This window comes from Pongo abelii, chromosome 3 (assembly GCF_028885655.2).
Source record: "Pongo abelii isolate AG06213 chromosome 3, NHGRI_mPonAbe1-v2.0_pri, whole genome shotgun sequence".
In the NCBI taxonomy this organism is placed as follows: Eukaryota; Metazoa; Chordata; class Mammalia; order Primates; family Hominidae; genus Pongo; species Pongo abelii.
Genome location: NC_071988.2, coordinates 2,956,720 through 2,969,933, shown reverse-complemented (window position 1 = coordinate 2,969,933; position 13,214 = coordinate 2,956,720). Strand labels below are relative to the sequence as shown.

The 13,214-nt window shown below is 58.9% G+C and overlaps 2 protein-coding genes across 23 annotated transcripts in view; one reads left to right on the top strand and one right to left on the bottom strand.

Annotated features, from left to right (window-relative positions):
- Positions 1 to 2,993: 2,993 nt before the first annotated feature.
- MFSD10 (major facilitator superfamily domain containing 10) lies at positions 2,994 to 7,321 on the top strand. Of its 13 annotated transcripts, none has more exons than XM_024246332.2 (13): positions 2,994 to 3,127; positions 3,934 to 4,129; positions 4,220 to 4,316; positions 4,676 to 4,779; positions 5,128 to 5,286; positions 5,377 to 5,538; positions 5,736 to 5,844; positions 5,953 to 6,064; positions 6,226 to 6,334; positions 6,424 to 6,514; positions 6,615 to 6,662; positions 6,739 to 6,828; positions 6,936 to 7,321. In XM_024246332.2, exons 1-13 carry the CDS (start codon positions 3,009 to 3,011, stop codon positions 7,049 to 7,051), a joined length of 1,512 nt encoding a protein of 503 aa, XP_024102100.2. In that variant the 5' UTR covers positions 2,994 to 3,008; the 3' UTR covers positions 7,052 to 7,321. The 13 variants fall into 13 exon arrangements, with proteins under 13 accessions (XP_024102100.2, XP_054410911.1, XP_054410914.2 ...); XM_054554936.1 differs by having other exon boundaries at positions 4,984 to 5,286; XM_054554939.2 differs by having other exon boundaries at positions 2,994 to 3,154.
- Positions 7,322 to 7,826: 505 nt separating this feature from the next.
- Positions 7,827 to 13,214, bottom strand: part of ADD1 (adducin 1) — an 86,241-nt gene continuing 80,853 nt past the window's right edge. For 6 of the 10 annotated variants that reach the window (XM_054553273.2, XM_009239746.4, XM_054553275.2 and 3 more), the window contains 2 exon segments: positions 11,790 to 11,888; positions 7,827 to 9,723 (listed from right to left, as the gene is read on the bottom strand). In XM_054553273.2, coding sequence (XP_054409248.2) covers positions 9,371 to 9,723; positions 11,790 to 11,888 — 452 coding nt within the window. In that variant the 3' untranslated portion in view covers positions 7,827 to 9,370. 10 annotated transcript variants of the gene reach the window in all.

The window sequence follows — 13,214 nt, the reverse complement described above, 5'->3', positions numbered from 1 at the left end:
AATCAGAGAAGGGAAACATCACCCACAGTCCCTCTGCTGGAACAGCCACAGTTGGCCTTGTCCTACTTATGTCCTTCAGTGGATGCCTCTGGGTGCTGGGGTCCTCCATTCAGGACACTGCACTGTGGGAGGTGGGAGGAGACTGGGTTGTGTCTGTGCCGACCTGGGATGCAGTTTCAGGTCAGAATCAGAAGATGTGCAAGTTACACACGAGACAGCTTTTTAAAGTGCTTTTCCCCTGCACTAATCGAGAGGGAGGTCAGCCCTCAGGTGTGCTGGACCCGGGAGGGGCTGTGAGCTGTAAGAAGTAATGAGCCCCCTGAATTTCACAAGCTGGCCAGGGAGCCATATCCCGAATGCCACTGCCACTTCCTCGTGCAAGGCTTGTTGGGACCTGCCACCTTGCTGAGGGAGGTGCTGAAGTAGGTTTCCCTGTTGCAATGCGGCATTCGGTCTTGCGGGCCGAGGCATTCCCTAGGGCACGACGGAGCCCCTCCCAGGCTACAAGCCAGGGCAGACATGACAGCATCCCAGGAAAGAAGCCCGGGGTCAAGTTCACACCTCATGAGATCACACTGACCAGCCCTGCCCAGGCTGCCCTAGTACGTGCGTGAAGCATCGTTGAGGTCACACGTCTAGCCGTGGTGACCATGGTGAGATGTGAGGATTAACCAGACTAGGACTGGGGAGGTGAGGAAGGTGACAAGGACCCAGTTCCAGCTTCTAACGGGGTGTGGGATCTTTGAGCAAGGAAGAAGTTGCTGGGGAGAATGAGTCTGGCTTTGTTCTTGTTGGGAGGTATTCAAGCCATGGCTGGACCAGAGCATGAGCCATCCTCAGTGTGAGAGGCAGTTCCTGCCGCGGTTGGGCTGCCTGGTAGGCCTGGAGCTCAGAATGAGTCAGTCTCCCTCTGGAAAGCGCAAGACAGAGACAGCGCTGGTGGCAGCTGGGCTGAAGCCAGCAGCTTGAAGATGAAGCTCAGGCCCTGACAGGGGAATCTTACCCAGCCTCCCCAGATGGCTCAGAGACAGGTCTGGCAGGTGCATGGATCCACAAATCTAGAAGGGTCTGGGGTTGTCACATCCACCAACTAGGCTGGCTGTCTATATACACTTTGTCACTGTGTAGGCCCAGGATGCTGTTAACATCAGCTGCAGGATTTCACCCATCTACAAATTTTCTCTGCCACACGGCTACTGCCACTTTAATCCACCAAGCCAAGCCCTTGCACTCAGGACCCTGGCCCAACCCTCTTTGGCCAAGCAAAGAGGAAAAGAGAACAGCACAAAAAAAAGTGGGACCGGACCAGGCACCTGGCTCTCCGTTGAGACCTTGCTATGCAATCCAGGACGGAAGGTGCCAGCAGCAAGCTCACACTCTAGCTGTGTGGTATGTCACTGAAGAGGGCGCGTGATCCAGCTGGAAGGGTGGATAAAAGTGTAACTGCCCAATGGGTTCACCTTCCCTGTTACCTAGACAGCCCATTTATCAAGAAAGGGCATTTGCAACAGAGAAAAAGTAATTCACGCAGAGCTAGCTGTGTGGGAGACCGGAGTTTTATTATTACTCAGTCTCCCTGAGCATCTGGGGTTTGCAGTTTTTAAAGATAAGCTGGTGGGTGGGGGGCAGCCAGTGAGTCAGAAGTACCTATTGGTCGGGTCAGAGATGAAATCACAGGGAGTCGAAGCTGTTCTCTCGCACTGAGTCAGTTCCTGGGTGCCACAAGATCAGATGAGCCTGGGTGGTACCAGGTGACCCTCAAGTACTGATGTTACGCTTTACAATAGTGATGTTATCGCCCGGAGCAGTTTGGGGAGGGTCAGAATCCTGTAGCCTCCAGCTGCGTGACTCCTCAACTGTAGTTTCTAATCTTGTGGCTAATCTGTTGGTCCCACAAAAGCAGTCTAGTCCCCAGGAAAGGTTTCTTTTGGGAAAGGGCTGTTATCTTTGTCTTAAACTAAGTTCCTCCCAAAGTTCAACCTGCGCCCAGCAATAAACAAGGAGAGCATGGAGGTTAGAAGCAAGATGGAGTTGGTTATCTCACTGTTGGCAAATTTTGCAATGGCAGTTTCATAGGGATGCCTGTCCTCTGGGGAAAAAGCTAATAACAGGTTGTCTTTTTGGCCGCAGGTGGAAAACTACATTAGGCAGAGGTGGGGCTTTGTTCTTACCCACAATTGGAAGTTCTCCATGGTGTAAAGGCAGTGTGTGTGCGCCACCTGATTACTTTCCCCATGTGTATCTGGTTAGGGTCGGCCACGAGATCCGCAAGCATTTTAGAAAGTGGGAGGGGAGGTGGGAGCTGGCTACAGGCCAGGCGTTGGCGCGGTTCCGTGAGTGTGCTCCAGCCAGGTCCAAAGCTTCTCCTGCCCAGGGGGACCGTTTCCTCCAGCGTGGGTCAGGTGCTGCTGCGCCCGGAAAGAGCGCCAGCTCCTCCTTTCGGGTGACCCAGGGAGCGGGGCTGCAGGCAAAGGCCCAGGAGGCCAAAAAGGTGCCAACCGGGTCCTGTGGCTTTCAGTTGTCTCTGCCCACCCAATTCACATCATCTTTCCCCCTCAGCCGCCTGTCCTGGGACTTCAGGATCAGCACCAAACGCAGCAAAAGTAGGTGCAGAGACAGCGGGGTCGGCTCACGCAGCCCGAGCAGAATAGCTGTGCTGCCGCCCCAGGCCCGCAGCCACCGCTGTATGTGTGGCAGGGGTCAGCCCCCCGGCGTGGGGCCCCGAAGCCCGCGGTCCTTCCACGGGGAGGGCCAGGCCCGCAGGGCGCAGAGGGTGGGGGACAGGCTGCGCCAGCGCTCGCCTGAGGCCCCGCACACAAACCTCAGGCCCATGGGTCCGCTCCGCGGGGCAGGCGTCGTGGGCCCAAGGAGGCCAGGCCGGGAGTCTCGGCCTCGGGGTTACGCGGGGGCCACTCCGGTCAGGGTGCTGCTAACCCACAGCCGAGCAGCTAGCGGTAGAACCGGCAAGAACCCCGCCACTGCCTTCAGCCGGAAGAGAACGTGCAGAGATGTTCGTCACTTCCGGGGCGTGGCGTGGCCGGGCGTGGCCGTCCCGCCCCTGGCGGCGTGCCTGGCGCTGTGTTCCGTGTCTGTGCGACCGTCCGTCCCGAGCGCGCAGCCGCGGCAGGTGCGGGGCGGGATCGGGGGCGCGCGGGTATGGGGGCGTTGGGGGTGGGACAGGGGACGCGCGGGGTGGGGGAGGAGACGGGACCGGGGGTACGCGGCGGTGGGGCGGGTGGGAGGTGCGCAGGGTTGGGGAGTAGGGGGCGCGCGGGGGTGTGGGGCTGGACCAGGGTCGCGCGGGGTGGGTGCGGTGGGAGGCGCGCGGGGTGGGGGTTAGGGGGCGCGCAGGTTGGGGGACGGGACCGGGGACGCGCAGGGTGGGGGGCGGGACCGGGGGCGCGCGGGGTGGGGGCGGGACCGGGACGCACGCGGGATGGCGGAGTGGGAGGTGCGCGGGGTTGAGGGTGCTCCCGTGTCCGGTGTGCACCCCATGGCCCCCGCCAGGGAGACCGAGTCCGGGCCAGGGGCCGGAATCGCGGCGCACGGGCTGGGGCTGGAGTTGGGGTTGGGGTTGGGATCGGGGTTGGGATCGGGATCCGGGTCCCCCGCGGCTTCAAGTTTCCTCTCGCTGTTACGAGAGCGTAGGAGGCGCGGCCGTGGGGTGGGGTGGGGCCTGTCCGCGATGTGCTCACCCTGGTCCCTCGGGACCGTTGCCTTTTCGGCTGTTTCTTGTGCAATACCCGAAGCCTGCGTTTCCTGCTGCCTGGGGTCGGGGCGGGGGCATCGCGCAGGCCAGAACGGCCCCTGCGTCGGTAGGCCAGAGCCCCTGCCCATCAGCCCCTTTAGGGGGTTCGCCGGCTGTCCGGTGTGGGGGTATGGCAGGCCCTGGAGGACTCGGCTTCTCCGCTCACCCGACCCGCCGCACCCCAGCCAGGCCAGGTCAGAGCAGCCCACCATGGGATGGGGAGGGGGTGGAGGCTGCACCCCGCGCCCACCCATCCATCAGCAGCCGCCGGAGCGCCGCGTGGTCACCGTTGTCTTCCTCGGCCTCCTGCTGGACCTCCTGGCCTTCACGCTGCTGCTGCCCCTGCTGCCTGGGCTGTTGGAGAGCCACGGCCGTGCCCACGTGAGTCCTTGCCCTGCGGCCCACAGTGCCCCCTACCCCCCAGGGCCCATCAGACCTCCCCAGCCCTTATCTTGCCTCCTCATCCCCTAGGACCCCCTCTATGGCTCCTGGCAGGGCGGGGTGGACTGGTTTGCCACCGCCATCGGTATGCCAGTGGAGAAGAGGTACAACAGCGTCCTGTTCGGAGGTATGGCTGGCTTTGTGCTCTTGGCGGGCTCTCTACGGTCCTATGTTTGGTGGACATGGTCCAGCCCAGGCCCCTCCCCAATTCTCGGTCCTTCCCTTCCCACTCCCTGGGCTGGCTTCAGTCTGGTGCCCTTGCCCACATGTCCTGGCTTCTGGGCATGATCCCTTCCCTCTGCGTGTCATGTTCAGATCCTTTTTCATCTCTCCATTGGGGCCCCCTCGGCTCAAGGGCCATGGCCTGTGAGTGTAGGGCCCAGCATGACTGGACCCTCAGGACGGGGCTGGACATTGGCGTTGAAGGCCCCAAGACCACAGCTCGTGGTGCGAGGCAGCCCCATGATGGTGACATCTGTCTCTCAGGTCTCATTGGCTCAGCCTTCTCTGTCCTGCAGTTTCTGTGTGCGCCACTCACTGGGGCCACCTCTGACTGCTTGGGGAGGCGCCCGGTGATGCTGCTGTGCCTGGTATGTCCCTGGGCCTGGGTGCCCATGGGGAAGCCTCCTCCCACCCAGCCAGTAGCGCCATGGGGTTAGATGGGGAGAGGGAGGTGGCTGTGGGCCCCTCATGGCCACTGGTTGGCCCTCATCGCATCCTGGAGGGGGTTCTCTGGGGAACCAGTGGCTCCTGTTACAGAGCCAGGCTTTCAAGGAGCTGCTTCTGGCCCCTAGGAAGGCATTGAGAACACAAGTGGCCCTCAGATGCTTCGAAATAGGGCAGGGTCGAGGGGTGTTGCCTGGGTTGCCAAGCCCTACTCTGGGCCACTCCTGGCCTTAAGTGACCGCCCCTGCCCCTTGGCCCCTGCCCCTGGGCAGATGGGTGTGGCCACCTCATATGCAGTCTGGGCCACCTCTCGGAGCTTTGCGGCCTTCCTGGCCTCCAGGCTGATTGGGGGCATCAGCAAAGGGAACGTGAGCCTCTCCACGGCCATCGTTGCTGACCTGGGCTCGCCTCTGGCCCGCAGTCAAGGCATGGTAAGTGCACAGGCTGGGCCTTTGGGGTCCTGGTGGGGGGACTTCTGGGCCTGGGGTCTCCCTGTGCAGCTCAGGTGGTCTTTTCCCTAGGCGGTCATTGGGGTGGCCTTCTCGCTGGGCTTCACCCTGGGCCCTATGCTCGGAGCCTCCCTGCCCCTGGAAATGGCACCCTGGTTTGCCCTGCTCTTCGCAGCCTCCGACCTGCTGTTCATCTTCTGCTTCCTGCCGGAGACGCTGCCCCTGGAGAAACGGGTAGGGCTGCGGTCTGGGACCCACGGGCCTAGGGGCTGGGGGCTTGGTTCCGTAGCGATGTAAAGTGCCCCTGTGTGCCAGCCCCAGATGCCAGGGAGGCTGGGCCGCTCTCTTGGTGTTGGGGCCCTTGAGGCCACAGTCCGTGGGTTGCCAGGCCAGCAGCCGCTCCTGCAGGCTCTCCAATCCCATCCCCACAGGCGCCCTCTATCGCCCTGGGCTTTCGTGATGCGGCCGATCTGCTCAGCCCCCTGGCCCTGCTGCGCTTCTCGGCTGTCGCTCGTGGCCAGGATCCACCCTCTGGAGACAGTAAGGACTTGACCAACCCAAGTGTGGAGCCTGCTCTCCCTTGGGCTTCCCCGGGCGGAGCCCTTCCCTGCTGTGGTCGCCTTCTCAGCACGCTCCACCTCTCCCCAGGGCTCAGCAGCCTGCGCCGCCTGGGCCTAGTCTACTTCCTCTACCTCTTCCTGTTCTCGGGCCTGGAGTACACGCTGAGCTTCCTCACACACCAGCGCTTCCAGTTCAGTAGGTGGGTCCCCATCTGGCGACGGCCTGCTGTCTCCCTGAAATAACGCCCCTGCTTCAGGGAAGCAACCCCCATCCCCAGGAAGCCTTGGCAGCCACTCTCGCCCTGGCCCTGCCCCGGGTGGCCCTGCCCCGGGTGCCCTGCACTAACACACCCACTCCCAGTCTGCAGCAGGGGAAGATGTTTTTCCTCATCGGCCTCACCATGGCCACCATCCAGGGTGCCTATGCCCGGCGGATCCACCCTGGCGGGGAAGTTGCTGCCGTGAAGCGGGTAGGGGGCTCCCTCCAAAGCGGGTGGCAGGCAGTCCCCTGAGCCCTGCAGGGCACGGGCTGTGCTGAGGCTGCCGTGCTCATCTGCAGGCCCTCTTGCTGCTGGTGCCTGCCTTCCTCCTCATCGGCTGGGGACGTTCTCTGCCCGTGCTGGGCCTGGGGCTGCTGCTCTACTCCTTTGGTGAGTGGCCCTGCCCTGGCAGGGGATCCAATGGGCAGCAGGGGCTGGGTGATGTGCCCTCCCCTGGGCTGACGGGCACCTCCTCGATGTCTCCCACCAGCCGCCGCCGTTGTGGTGCCCTGCCTGTCCTCCGTGGTCGCTGGCTATGGTGAGCGCCCCTCCCTCGGCCGAAGCCACCTAAGCGGGAGAAGGGCAGTGATCCCTGACTGCGCCTCTTCCCACAGGCTCCCCAGGGCAGAAGGGCACGGTCATGGGTACACTGCGCAGCCTAGGCGCTCTGGCCAGGGCCGCGGGGCCCCTGGTGGCTGCTTCAGGTGAGGGCGCGGGATGGTGCTGGGGCAGCCTGGGGGCCACGCACCTGCCCTCGCCTCCCCAGTGCCAGCCCCCTCGGGGCCTGGGTGACGCCGCCATCTCTCCACAGTGTACTGGCTGGCCGGGGCCCAGGCCTGCTTCACCACGTGGTCCGGGCTCTTTTTGCTCCCCTTCTTCCTCCTGCAGAAGCTGAGTTATCCGGCACAGACGCTCAAGGCTGAGTAGCTGAGCCACTGTGCCCAGGCTGTGGGCACCAGGCAGAGAGTGGGAGCCTAGGTCAGGCCCCTGCCCACTGCCTGACCCTCCGCTCCTTCCCAGTCCAGGGAGACCCTGTGGGTGGGGGCTAGCCCCTAAGCAGGAAGTTCAGGCAGCTCCTCCAGACTTACTCCTTGGATGACTCCGAACTGCAGCACTCCAAGGCTGTCAAGGTTCTGTTTGTTTTTTTAAACTATGCACCAGTTTCTGATGATGAAATAAAGCACCTGTTTATACCAAGTGCCTTTCGCCATACATAGCCGTGCCTCTACCCACACCAGGAGAGGCAGCTGGAGCCGAATGAATGGCTCCACTGACCAGAAGGGTCCAAGGCTCTTCGAGACCCTGTTTCCCTCTCTGCACAGTGGCAGCCTGGGGACTCAGGCAGGCTCCTCCAAGGCTGGGGTCAGCCCTGGCCAGGTGGTATCTGGCAGTGTGCCCCGCACCCTGGCAGGATATCCCCAGCACAGAGCCCTCCCCATCAAACATGAGCACACAGTGACAGAGAGAGAGAGACTGGGACCATGGGGACAAGGACAGGCCAGCAGTTCCCTGGACACCCTGAGTTCCCGTGGGGAGGGACAACAGGAGTGCTGGGCGGGACGTCCTCCCGCACGCATGGCTGCAGGTGACATTTTATCAAGACGACATGAACATTTGGAGGTCTCCTTTCGACACGAGACAAACGTGGGAACAAAGAAATTAATTAAAATATAAAACTGCTTTTCAGATTTAGACAAGGAAATTGCTGAAAGAATTTTATTTGTGAGTAAAACATGTTACACTGGAGAAAGGACATTCAGGACCTGTCCTCCCAAGTCGGTGTCCATATATGCAACTATATTTCATGTTGTAATACAAAGGATTAAACTACAAAAGTGAAAATTAAAAGTCATTGCATATGTGGGGTAAAGGAAGGGATAAAAGGGGATAAAGGAAGAGTCCGCGGTTAAGGACTTTTCATTCTGCCTTGGCAACAAAACGACAAAGAGGCAGCACGCTCGCCCGCGTAGCAGGCCCTGCGGCTCAGAGGAAGCTGGAAGCGGCAGTCAGTGCCATGCAGCAGCCTGGTTCTCGCTCTGCCGGCCAATCAGTGGGATCTGAGGTGGCTCGGCCCATCGTGCCCAGGATCTGAGCCCACATCTGGCACCAGCTCTACCAGGGGCCTGTTGGGCCCACACAAGCTTGCCTGCACCTAGTCAGGCTGGTACCGGCAGCTCCTGAAATGCATCACCCTCCAGTTCCTGCTCAGCAGCTCTGAGCCCTTTTCCAGCCTCGCAGGGAAGTAAAAACAACAGTATCTGCCACGGAGCACATGTCTCAGGCTCCATCAATGACGGCGATGTCGAGGGGCCCCAGGGCTACCCTCCACCTCGAGTTACCTTTTATCACAACTAGGGTATCTTTCCGGCTGAGTTAAGGTGAGAACAGATCCCCTGAAACCTCCCCCAAATAAGTGAAAAGTGCTCTACTGTGGGGTCTGGAAAGAAAAAAGCAAAAAGCAGCCTATTCACGTTCACAGTCAAAAAATGTAAGCTAAATTGTAAACCTGCTCAAAGAAAATTCTAGAAAGGACTCTTCCCCTCCTGATACACCTTCCCTATGACAGGAATCCAGAGACCCAAGTGAAAAAGAAACTGAGCTCCTGAATCTGATTCTGGTCGAGGGATCGTCGGTCAGACATGCATAGCATCGCGTTGGGTGCACACAGGCCCATCTGTCGCTGGGGTTTCCTGACCAGCATCTGGCCCAGACCTGCCTCTTCAAGGCCGCTGGTGGGCACACGAGTGTTTTCACGGGACCAAGGCTTTGTATATAGATTTAAGTGAGATCACTGAGCAGAGAGAACGCCACGTGAAGCCAGGAGTCTGAGTCCGTCACCTGAGACTTTAGGGTAGAGGGGAAGCCAAGCAGGGACAGAACATGGCGATTTCACAACAGGAGGGACGGCAGGAAAGGTCAAGGCTCAGGAGGGTGACGTGCAGCCAAAGCTGCAGAAGCCTTCAGTACCTTCCAGCCAGGACCATGACTTAGTGCCTCCCACCTGTGGGGAGAGCATGTCTCCCCCAGAAGCTGAGGCTCTGAGAGGACAAGGGGCAGGGTGGGGTGGGGCTGCTGAGCACGCACTGGGTCAGCCCGGGGCTACATGGGGCTGGTCACGTGAGGGGACCTCTAGGTGGAGGGCTTGGCTTTTTTGCATTCCATTACACTAGGACAGGGCACAGACGTGGCCGGGGACACTGGCAGAGCCAGGGTCGCTCCGGACAGGACAGTGTTAGCGCAGGGCCTTCAGGACTCACTCTTCTTCTTGCTCTTCTTCAAAAAGGACGGGGTACGGAACTTCTTCTTCTTTTTGGATGGGGACTTGCCTGGAGACCCATCGCTGCCAGGGTCCGCGGCGGCCCCCTCCTCGGCAGCTGAGGGGGCAGCCTCTTCAGCCACCGGGGCTGGGTCTGGGGCTGGTTCGGGGCTGGCCTCAGTAGGGGCCTCAGTGGGGCTTAGGGGTCTATGGGCTTCCTCCTCCTTCTCTAACATTGGGAAGCCGAGTGCTTCTGAAGGTTCATCAGGGGACAGATCGGGAAGAGTTGGCTTAAAGGTGGCGGCATCACTGTCATCTCCAGTAGTTGGCTCCGGCACAAGGTCTAGTGGGTAAGAGATGGGATTAAGGGTTCCTGCCTAGATCTCAAAGGGCAGCTTGAGATGGGGGAGCCCCACACACGAAACTGCCATTTTATTTTACTCTATAGATTTTTACCAAGACAAGAAACTTAAAATACGGTCTACTCTACCGTACGGCTGGATGGAGCTAATGTCACAAATACAGACTTGGTCTCGGGGTAGGTTTCAGCTCCTTCTGGTGGGCAGCGTGCCGACACCACCAGACTCCCCCCCAGGCCCGGGTCCCCCCGCCGGAAAGAGAGACTGCCGCACAAGCTGAGGATGACTAAAGGAGCGACGTCCCGCTTTCATTAATGTGATGAGAAGTCTGCCCTGTCACGCTAAGGGCCTGTACTAGTAGTCTTGAAATTAAGTCCAACTTTGGGTCTACAACACCTGGTCTCCCCCAAAACAGCCAGTAGAAAATCGTGCGTAACTCCCACAGCACGTTGTGTGACGTCAACATCCAAAAGAACTAAGCCGTTTAGGCTGGAAGTTAATTAAAAGGAAAGAGATGGCCTGTAAGACAAGGAGTGGGGGCAAAACTCCACCCAGCATCAGGAGTGGCCATTTGTGAAGGAGCACAGCGGCCCTGAGGACACAGCCTGGGGGCGCCTTCCTTCCACTTACCCGGGCACCCAGTTTGTCCATTCATAAACGGCCTACAAAGTTACCAGCAACTGACAGGTTAGGCACCACAAGCTGTTTAGTGTTTAAAAATCAAGCCACACATCAGGGCCAGGGGAGTCAGCTGAGTGGTTAGGAGCAGCACAGGAGGCCCAGGCCCCAAACTCTCAGTGCTTTACCTTTGGGAAGCTGGAAGCCACCCCCACCCTGCCAGCTGCCCCAGGCTAATTCCAGGCCACACTTCATGAGAACCGGGAGAGGGGTATGGGCACACAGGCGCCGCTCCCCCTGAGGAGATGGGGCCCGCTCTGCTGGGCACGGTGTGGCTGATGCTAGGACAGAGGCTGCCCCAGGGCACTCGCTCTGGAGAGCTGCCATCATCTGAGTGAACATCACACTGCTTTACAAGGGTCCAATATCCACTCCTCTGCCCACCTCCTCTGGACCAGCTTCAGCAAAGGTCCAAGGCAATCTGACCCCACACAGCAGGTGGCAGAACCCCACCCTGTCTGAACCGAGGCTGCACTTACATCTGATCCAGTGTGGTAAAACCCTCCCACCAAGCAATCCAAAGAGACCCTCAAAGGCCGGAGGTAAGAACTCCTGAGGCCCAGAGTGCTGCAGTGGCACCTAGGTGCGTGGAGGCCCTGGCGGAGGCACCCGCTGCTGCTGAAGGCAGCACAGCGCTCAGGTGACTGAGCCACTTCTAGGAAGGCCTCCAAGGGACTGGGTACAAAAAAGGGGGGCTTCTGTTTTTATTTTAAATAAACAGAAAACAAAACTTAATAAACAACAAAGAAGCAGGAGAATGAGGCAAAGCACAGGGCACCGGTGGAGAGCGGAGGCAGCGCGGTACTTACTAGGGTAACAGGTACTCTCTAGCGCATCCGTCTCCTGCTTGTGACGCAGCCACAGGAAGAAAAAAGCACAAGGAGAGAATCTATGCATTCAGTCACAGCCATCAGGTTACAGAAGAAGAAAGGCAGGGCCACGGGCTTCACGAGAGACATGGATGTACGAGACCGAGGGACAGACACCCGGGATCACACACCACAGACACACAATGGCTGAGAGGCAGCCGGCGTGTGGCTCACACAGCGGAGGGCACCTCCGGAGGTGGGATCTGCATGACAACATGGCACAAGGAGTGTGCGAGCAATGGGCAACGTGGACACCAGCAACCACGGTGGGTTTCGACCCCCGAGGCCGGCCTTCCTACCTGGTCACAGCTCACATACAAATCTGTTTTGCCTGGAGTTACCCAGGACAGAACCAATATAGGAGGAGACAGGTGTCACGTCCTGGCACTGATGCAAGCACACACTTCTGTGTTGCTGTTAACACAACTCCCGCCACATTCCGCCACAGTGCGCACGAGCCGTGCACCCTCCCACAGTGGTGGCCGCTGCCACCCAGAGCTCACCTTCCTCCAGCTTGATGGGAGTGCTGGGAGGCGGGTAGGGGACCGCAGGCTGGTCTGGAGGACTCTTTTCTTTCTGTTCTCTAGCCTCGTCCAGATTCTCTGCAGAGAAGCAAGAAGGATATGGTAGGAGCTGTGGACGCCACGCCATGAGCCTTCACCCGCCTCCACGGCAGATGGGGCAGCCCGCTCTGCCGCCCTCTGAGAAGGCAGGGCTCTCTCAACCCTTTCCCTGATCCTCTCCAAGAGAGGATAAAGGAAGCTGTGACCTGGGTGTTGACTGATGCGAATTTCAGAGAAACTTAACCAACTTCAGATACAAAATTTATTTCTATTCTTACTCCAAAGAGAGTCTGCCAGAGCCGCCTCTGTGATGGGCTCAAATGGTATGCCCTGGCCTGTCCCTCGCTGTCCTGTGCGAGTAGGGACCCCTCCCTCCCTGCCTTCTCCCTGCTGAGCAGGTGGCCGAGGGTCCTGAACCCACTCACCACCTCAAGGGACATCACATGAGCATTATTTTGGTTTTAATTCTGTGGCAGGGCATTTTATCCCAATAATTTAAACTTGGCAACTGTAATGCGTATTCTTACTTTTTAAAGTGAAAAATGCTAATAAGAACCAGAGGGAAAAATGCAGGAACTAGGATCCTGGATATAGAAAAGGATTCCAAGTCTACTTCTCATTTCGGAGAAAATACGGACCAACACTATTCTAACTCCTTCCATCTCTGTCTTGATTTCAGAAGTTTAGATGACTAGCTTAGGATCAGCAGGTCCGTATTTTGAACAAGCAGCTGTCATCACCCTTCTGAGCTCCCAGAGCCTCTGCTCCCACCCTAACAGCTGGCTCGCCTCCCCAAGTACCATGTTGGCAGCCACCTTCCAGAAGCCAGGTGTCCATAAAACGGCCGCCATACCACCTAGCTGAGTGAGCATACAGCCTCAACCGGGAAAAGATGCTGACCTCTGGCAGCCAGCCTGCATTTTACCTGTGGCACACACTCCCCTCAGCCCACGCCAAGGGCCAGATCAGACCTCCTGTGGGTTCTCCTGCTGACAGCTCTGTGATCACAGAGCACGGCCACAGCCTGTCCCCATCCACTCAGCCGCCATCATAGCCCTGCTGAAGGAGCCTCACACATCAGGGGGGAAACTCCAGGTATCTTGTTTGACTTAAAAACAATCCAGGTTACTCAGATCCCAGGAGACTCCAAAGGGCAGACACATATCTGTGTACATGTGCACAGAAACTAGGATTAGGCCACATGACCCACAGCTCAAGCTGACTACCTCTAGTTCTCGCTCTAAGGCAGGTAATTACAGCAATGGCTCAGACAAAGCCTCACTGGAGGGAGACAACCAGCAGCAGGGCCCGGTGTGTGACGGCCTGAATAGTAAATAGTGGTGTAACACTGAAAAACGATTCAGC